General features: G+C 30.5%; 1 protein-coding gene across 1 annotated transcript; it reads right to left on the reverse strand.

Moving 5' to 3' along the window:
• Position 1: 1 nt before the first annotated feature.
• LOC129742923 (2-Hydroxyacid oxidase-like) lies at positions 2-6,930 on the reverse strand. The gene is made up of 2 exons (XM_055734861.1): positions 6,366-6,930; positions 2-219 (listed from the first exon to the last, which is right to left on the reverse strand). Exons 1-2 carry the CDS (start codon positions 6,928-6,930, stop codon positions 2-4), a joined length of 783 nt encoding a protein of 260 aa, XP_055590836.1.
• Positions 6,931-8,631: the final 1,701 nt, after the last annotated feature.

An 8,631-nucleotide genomic window follows, 5' to 3' on the forward strand; every position in this document is an offset into this window, starting at 1 on the left:
TTTATCGATGACGTGGTTTCCGATTCTTCTCATACAATTGAATGATATGATGGATTCCAGCTTCGCCATCCACTTGAAATCCCCACTGTATTGGTCGTTCAATGATGACAAAATCGGCACCCGCTTCTAGCACTTTGTTGACATCTTCTTCGAAGATAACGTCGCCGCTCACAATTGTAGGATGCAATAACTCTACGGCCGATAGAGTTTGCCACAATTCTGAAAATGAATTTAAAATAATCGAACAAAGTTTTAAGAAAGTTAAAAGTTTAATTTTACTTAAAAAAAATTAAATTATTCAGAGAAGAAGCTGAAAATTACGATTAGAAACTAACTAGGAAACTAACTAACGATAAAAAATTAACCTATATCTCAAAATCTTCATCAAGCATCTGGGTTTAAAAACTAGGACAATGGGATACAAATAAAATAAAATCTCCAAATTCGCTGAATTTATGACATAGGTCTGCAAAATAGAGCGGAGAGTCCAAAAATGTTGCAATTTTGATTTCTAGTTTTTTAATTGAAAATTTGAAATTCAAACTAAAGTTTTTCTTTTCGGTAGAATAAAAAAAAATCAAAACAAGAAATTGTACCTTGATATCTTTTCAAAGCATTCGTCTCAACTAAGGTTGCCAGAATTTTTTTCAGCACTTACAAACCGGGCAATTTTTATATAAAACCTTGCAAAATCCAGCCGGGCAATATCTAGGCAAATTTTGTCAAATCTCAGAAATTTCTGAACAAAAATCAAGAAAAGAAATGAAAAAAAAAATCAAAACTCTTCGACAGATTTTGAACCGTATTCCAGGCTTCCAAAAAACCTTTCATGATTATTTTTATAAAACTTGCTCGAAAAATTTCGTTTTGGAGGTGTTTGTTGTTGTTTTTTTTTTGTTTAATTTGCCAAATAAAGTGAATAAATACGGGCAAAATTCAGGCATTTTTCAATGAATTCCGGGCAACCAGGCCAGGCCGGACTGTTCTTAAATTTAGTATTAAATATCCGGGCAAACCCGGATAAAACTGGGCAATCTGGCAACCTAAGTCTAAACGTAAAACAGTCTTCAGATCAAGTGAATGAAGTTCAATTTGAATGTTTTATGACAGCAAACTAAACACGTCCATTAGTGAGAAAAAAATATTAAATGGATGATCTATTGGTTTTTGCAATTACTGTTGAGTATATTTCTTTTTAAGTGTCAAATCTCTGAAACTATAGATGAAACAAGATAAAAAAAAGTATTTTCTTAATCAGTTTTGAATTAATATTTTTTAAACATTTTTAGCAAATAATTTCATTCCAAACTTCAGAATTTTCTTTTCTTGGATTTTCATCTAACTAGAAAAAAGGATCCACCAGTTTTAAATTGAAAACATTACATTCTTCATAAGTAATCATTTATAAGATACTTATCAAAAATGCTGATCCGTGTGTTAACAAATTGTGCATAGTAGTGTGACACTTAAGGGTTTTCCAAAAATCCAAATCAACCTTTATTTTCAACCCAAAATTCCTCAACTGTTAAAAGCAATAAAATTTTGACACCGAAAAAAAATCTAATGAGACTTGAAATTTAAATAAAACAATAATTCATAAATTTGCATTCAATTCTGAAAATTTACAGTATTTACTAATGGAGAAATAAATTCAGTTTAAAAAGCAAAATTCATGTTCTAATATATGACATAATTTCATTAATTTTTTTCAATCTGGAGATTTAATATAAGTTCTATTGTTCATTTTTCATCCATATTAAATTTAAAAAGCTAAAAGATTTAAATGTTTTGAATATTTGAACATCAAGCCTTGATTACGGGGGGGATCTCCTAGACCCCCTCGGTCTAAGGGGCTTTCCCGATAGATATAAAATGGATGTTTTGCTCAAAACAATTATCAAAACCAGCAAACTGTTTGTAAAATTTTAATATCATGAAATTTGAAAATAGGACGGAAAGCCCCCTTTAAATTTTAACTAAATCAGGATTTATAATGCAGCTTAAGTAAGGTTGCCAGAATTTTTCCATCACGTACCCGGACCGAAAAAACCCGGGCTATTTTAACTAAAATCCTGTCAAAATCCGGGCATTTTTTTAAATATCAATATCAATATCCAGGCAAATTTGGTCAAAATCCAGGAATTACTCAACACAAATTAAGAAAAAACAAATTGATTTTTTTCCATCAGCAGTTATTTAATAGTTTTAAAGGCTTTCAAAAGCTTTCTCAAAGTTATTTTTATAAAACTTGCTCAAAAAATTTCGATTTGGATGCATAGATAAAAAATTTTAACAGCAGAATTTTCTTTTTTTGTTTGTTTTGGCAAACAAAATGAATTAATCCGGGCAAGATTTAGGCTTTTTTCTATGAAATCCTGGCAATCGGGCCAGGACGGACTTTTGTCAAGTGTTGTATTGAATATCCGGGCAAACCCGGATAAAACCGGACAATCTGGTAACCTTAATTTTAACTTATACACATTTTATTGATTTCTTCCCCTCCAAGGGTCCGCTAGATGATGTAACATATAATTTCATACATTTTTTTCCCACAGACTTTCATTACTTGGAGACAAAAAAACATTTTTTTAAGTTCAAAGCCATGAAATTTTCAAACATTTGTTTGGGATAACAATTTAATAAAGTTTAGATGTTTTTCCGAAAATAGGCTATGCAATAAACAATTTTAAGCTAATCATGAAAATTAAAGTAAGTTTAATACCTTAAAACTTTTGAATAGCGCTTAATACTTTGAATAATCATAAGGCTGGAACAAATTTCAAATCCTTCTTTTGTCAATCGGTGTTGGAATACCTCGAGAGGGGGGGAGGGCTGTTGATAATAAAAAATAATGCGAAAAACAAATAAATTGAAATAAATTGCACAAAAACTTGTATGCAACAAAATTTCATACTATAAACCTATATTTTAATTATTATTTTTATCGAAAAATTCAAATAAATCAAGAATACAAAAGGTGAAATAACTTCTATCTTCCACAATTTGTGTTTTGGTCTTGTAATCTTTCGTATATTTAGATAGAAATTTACATAAAATGCTTCAAACTTTATTTATTTCCCCCTTCGGGTTTTTTGGAAATTTCAAAGGGGGGGGGGGGGGGTGTGACAAAAGAAGAAATTGAAATTAGTTACAGCCTATTTATGACAATTTTATTTATTTGTCAATTAAGAAAAAACAACAGAAATGGTTTTGATAAAAAGAATATATTTTTCACTTTTGCAAGTCTCACAGCTTCGATATTGAAATGTCTCATTGTTGTAAAATTGAACATTAAACAATCTTATTTAATATTTAATTCTCAATTATTTTTTTTTTCAAGTACGTAGTTTGCTCCCGAGTTTTTAAAATCTGACTACAAATAAGTAATTACAAACATTATTTTACTATTTAATGCAATGTTTTTTTATACAATGTTTTATGTTCAAGATTATTAAAATTTTTTTTTTGATATTTTACTTGGAAAGCTCATAAAATTTCAAGGTGTTTTGATTTATTATTTTATGATTTGCGTTGAAAAATAACGGAGTTTTAAAGTTTTGAAATATGGTTTAGTTTTATTTACAAAAAAAAAAATCTAACCGAATCTTACTCAAAGAATTAAAATGTTAGAAATCTGAAATAATACATGTGTTAAAAAAAAGGCAACAAATTTTCAGTTTTGGTGAAGACCTGAAGACCCCCGACGCAAATTGTCAGATAAAATAAAAAATCTCAATTTTTTTCATAACTAATTTCAAATTAGTTTTTGGAAACTTGGAATTCTTTTGAATTCTTAACCTTCTTTCTTCTTAAGCTGCTTACTCTACACAATATATTAAAATTTGAAATCTGAAATGTATGTTTGAAGAAGAAATTAGATTTTCAGATGAAACTTTGAGTTTTTCAACAGAAATTTCATTGTCAGGTTGAACATTTAATTAGCTTTGAACACTGAAGTTTGAATAAGTGATCGATATTTTTATTTTGATTTCCAAATTATCCTCGAGATTTTTCATGTTTTATTTGCATTCTTCCTACGATCTTTTTTGTGATGATGATTTAAATATTTTTTACTTAATACTTGTGTTTGTATTCTGCAGATGAAATTTAAATGTTTATCTTCATTTAGCTTTGTCACATGTGCATAAAATAATCAAAATATTTTATCATTCTCTCTACTGTCGACTGAGTTTTTTTGAATAATGATTTTTTTTTCTTCGTGAGCATCTAACAGAAAATACATCTTAGCAAAAATATTGCTTTTTTGAACAAAATAACTTTCAGATTTTCTTTTAAATATATTAATAGATTATGCATTAATACAAAGTTCGTTTCTAACAATTTCAAACAAAATAATATAGAAGACACATTTATCTCAATTTTAATTGACCGGTAGCGAGTTTACATTTGGGGTAAAGGTAAATTGAATTGAAAAAAATGTATCACTATCCTTAAAAGTATGCCTAAACACAATCTTAAATCTGTCCCGCATGTTAGAGCTAGAAAAGACGCATGAGAATTAAAAATGCCTCGAAAGTATGATAAAATTAAAATATAATACTTTCGATGCATTTTAAATCCTCGTCTGTCCCAGAAATTTCTACCCGTAAGAGTTTTTTCTCTCTCGTTTCTCAACCGTTTTTTACAAAACTTATAGTTTTAGAAATCTCGTATTGTACATCAAATATGTTTTCCAAACAATGTTTAGCTATAAAACTTTAATTTTCCGTTATTCAAAGTGTAGAAAAAAAAATCCGGAAAAATTATGCCTTAAAAAAGGCTGAAGGTCAGCTTCGGAATGCTAAAAAAATTCACTTATTGTCCAAGAAAACTGAAGTGAGAAGCTATTTATTGCGCCCAAGGATATATATATTTTTTAAATTTTTTAGACCATGACCAGAAAAAATGTTATAAAGTGACATAAACACTTTACTTTTCAATCAATTAACTGCAAAAATGTTTTAAGTCACTTCAGATGAATAACGAAAAGAGGATTGGAAAGTTGACGTGATTTAGCCCATTTTTGAATCTTTAGATTTTCAAAGTAGGTACGAATCACAGAATATATGACGAATTTTCAAATGTTGGTGTTTTTGTGAAACCGCCATTACTCAGTTTTCTAACACTTGAATACAACTATGCACTGGATTTATAGTACATTAACGCATGTATTCCACAATAAATTTATATTCACCAAAAAGGCAATTTTGTACTGGTTCTAGTGGTGTTTTTATACCAGCGCTGCCATACTTTACAAAAATATGATAAAAATAAAACAAAATGTAAATCCTGAAAAATCATTACAAATTAACGATATGTAGCTTGAGATATTTTCATTTAGTATAATGTCATATTTTGAGTGTAACTAGAACCTTGTTCTACATAGTTTTTTTTTCAATTTTATTTTTGAATTCAGCGCCCTATTTAATATTAGAAGCATTGATCAGTCAATGAAAATCGCATTTTTTTTTTTTAATTTTGTAGTATATAGTATATTGTACATTAACGCCTTACACGAAATGTCAACCAAATACGAACAAATCACACGTTTATTTACGAATATCTCATTACTCATTACAGTAAATTTGTATCGTGTCGTGTCATGTTACAGTATTATACAAACTTTTCCCCATTGTTTGAACTGTAAATTGTGTAATTCTGAGCTATGTAGCATTGGTATATTTAAGAACATAAGAAGTGAAAGAATGTTGATTTTTTATACGAGAATCTCCATACCAATTTGAAGTTTGATGTTAGAAAAATCATCCCATACAAATATGGACCAGTCTAATGAGACATGAGACATGAGACATGAGACATGAGACATGAGACATGAGACATGAGACATGAAACATGAGACATGAGACATGAGACATGAGACATGAGACATGAGACATGAGACATGAGACATGAGACATGAGACATGAGACATGAGACATGAGACATGAGACATGAGACATGAGACATGAGACATGAGACATGAGACATGAGACATGAGACATGAGACATGAGACATGAGACATGAGACATGAGACATGAGACATGAGACATGAGACATGAGACATGAGACATGAGACATGAGACATGAGACATGAGACATGAGACATGAGACATGAGACATGAGACATGAGACATGAGACATGAGACATGAGACATGAGACATGAGACATGAGACATGAGACATGAGACATGAGACATGAGACATAGACCTTTACTATGTAAAAGAATTAAAAATAGTTTTTAAGACATGAGACATGAGACATAGACCTTTACTATGTAAAAGAATTAAAAATAGTTTTTAATATCATTTTTTTTTAATTTGGCGTGCATGAGAATAGTAAGAATACCAAAAATGTTATAATTACCTTGTGTAAATACTTGACATATTCCAAAAACACCCCTGCCATAGAGCAGTTTCATTTCGGTGTTGCTGAATTTGCCTTTCAGGATTATTGGTAGCTTGGTGATACTGTTCATCCAATCTAAGTACGGCTTAGCTGATTCAGCATCCAAAGGCACCAATCGTGGATTCGACCAAGATTTGAAGTTTCTCACTAATTTTGCCAACAACGGTGGAGCACAGGTATTCTTAAGTTCTTTGATGTCCTGAAATTTGGAGTCATTCAATTTATCGTTGATGTTCAGAATTATTCCTTGAAATGATGCTTGTTCAACTTGTTGAACAATGTATTCCATAATTGCTCGATCGGAGAAAGGATAAATTTCCATCCATTTCACTGTTTTCGGTGCAATTCGCGAAACATCATCAAGTGATGTTGAAGAAAATACATTGCAAATGTACGGGATTCTGAGCTCTTCCGCAATCGACGCGGCTCCGATTTCAACCGGCCTACTGCTTTGTCGTTCCGGTGAGCTAGGAGCTAGACCGAATGGAGTTCTGCGCCCAAACGATGAACCCGGTTGATTCATTGCAACTAAAAGCGTGCAGCATAGTACGGTTTGAGATTTACCTACTACTGTTTAGAACAGTTGTGAAACAGACAATGATTTCTTGTCCGTAAAGATTATCTTTCAAGCATCGCTCAAAGGCTTTATTACAATAATCAACAAAGAAAACCTAAACAAAATCAATGTTTCGAGAAAAACGGGGTTAAAGTTTGACAGCTTCCAGATAATATGACTTGAAACAAAAAATTATTTATTTAAGTATAAAAAAGGTATTTTCAATTAGTGGGAATATCAAAATATCTATTTATGGCTTATGAAGAATTGAACCCAAATCCAGCATATCTTTTTTTTAAATTTATGGATGTTTATAACAAAACCAAAAATCAAATCGAATATTCGTTTTTTGTTTGTTGGATAAGAAAAAAAAATCGATAACAGTGATTTGAACAAAATTTAGTTCAAAAATAAAAACAAATAATATCCGGTTCAATTGATGTACCTCGTAAGAATTTTTTTTGTTATACTTCTGTGTTTGGCGCTATCGCCAAATCAGTAAAAAGAACTTAGATATGGGAGAGTGGGGAATCATGGGTCTTTTTTTTAAATTTGTTCCATAACTTCTTTATTACAATATATAAAAGGAAAATAAAAAATCGTCATTAGGTTTTTTTTCTAATTTTTTAAAGTTATTTTCCACAAGTTCTCACTGTTTTAATAGAAGCATTTTTTTTTAATTTTGAAAAATGGTGGGGAATCGTGGGCAACAAAATCTGAATTGTCCAAATAACATGATACGTTTAAAAATTGTCCCAAAACTGTAATTTGAAAAATCATTTCGTTATTTTAAAGCAATTACACATGATGAAATATAAAAGAGAGTTGTGTATGGTCAAATAGATTCAAACACCTGGCTCGCGAACGTTTCGGCAAAATCCCTTTTATAGGATGGACAAAATTGTTTTCATATCTCTTCATTTGACATAAAAACTTTACAGATAGGAAAAACGTATTTTAAGTTCTGAATGTGTTTAAAAACATTAAAATACAGGTGGTCCACGATACCCCTCAAAATGTGGCCCACGATTCCCCACAAGCTATGATTTGCAAATTGGTTGCGTTTGTGTAACTTATTGATGTTTCATCAAAAATTCCTTTTCGACATGAAAAAACATGACAAAACTAAGATCATAAGCGAATGAGCATATTTTTGTTGTGAACTTTAGGTTCCCATCGATGCAATAAGCGGGTGCTTGTTTGATTATGAAAGTCATGTTTTTAAATTTTTTTAAGCTTACCCAAAGCGATGGCGATGACAGTTGGATAAGAATTTTTATCTCAACACACATCTGAGATATTCAGAGTGGCCCACGTTTCTCAACTCTCCCCTACCGAGAATTCAAACAGCTGTACTTTTCAATCACTTCTCCGAATTTCACAAACTTGACCCTGATGAATTACTTGAAGTGATGAGTTTTAGTTTGTAGAACTTTATTTTCCGCCAAAAACAAAGAATTATGAGATTTTTATCGAAGAAGAGATTGTGTGTAAAAAATTATGAGTTCTCTATTTGATTTAAGAGCCAAATACGAATTTAAAGTATTTATGAAAACTGTTTCAATATAAAGTAATTGGCTCTTTTTTCGTTAGAGATTTAAATTCATCTCCAGGAATCATAAACTACATTTATCTGCAACTATCATAAAAGGAAACAAAATATACTTT

Source organism: Uranotaenia lowii, chromosome 2 (genome assembly GCF_029784155.1).
Source record: "Uranotaenia lowii strain MFRU-FL chromosome 2, ASM2978415v1, whole genome shotgun sequence".
NCBI lineage: Eukaryota > Metazoa > Arthropoda > Insecta > Diptera > Culicidae > Uranotaenia > Uranotaenia lowii.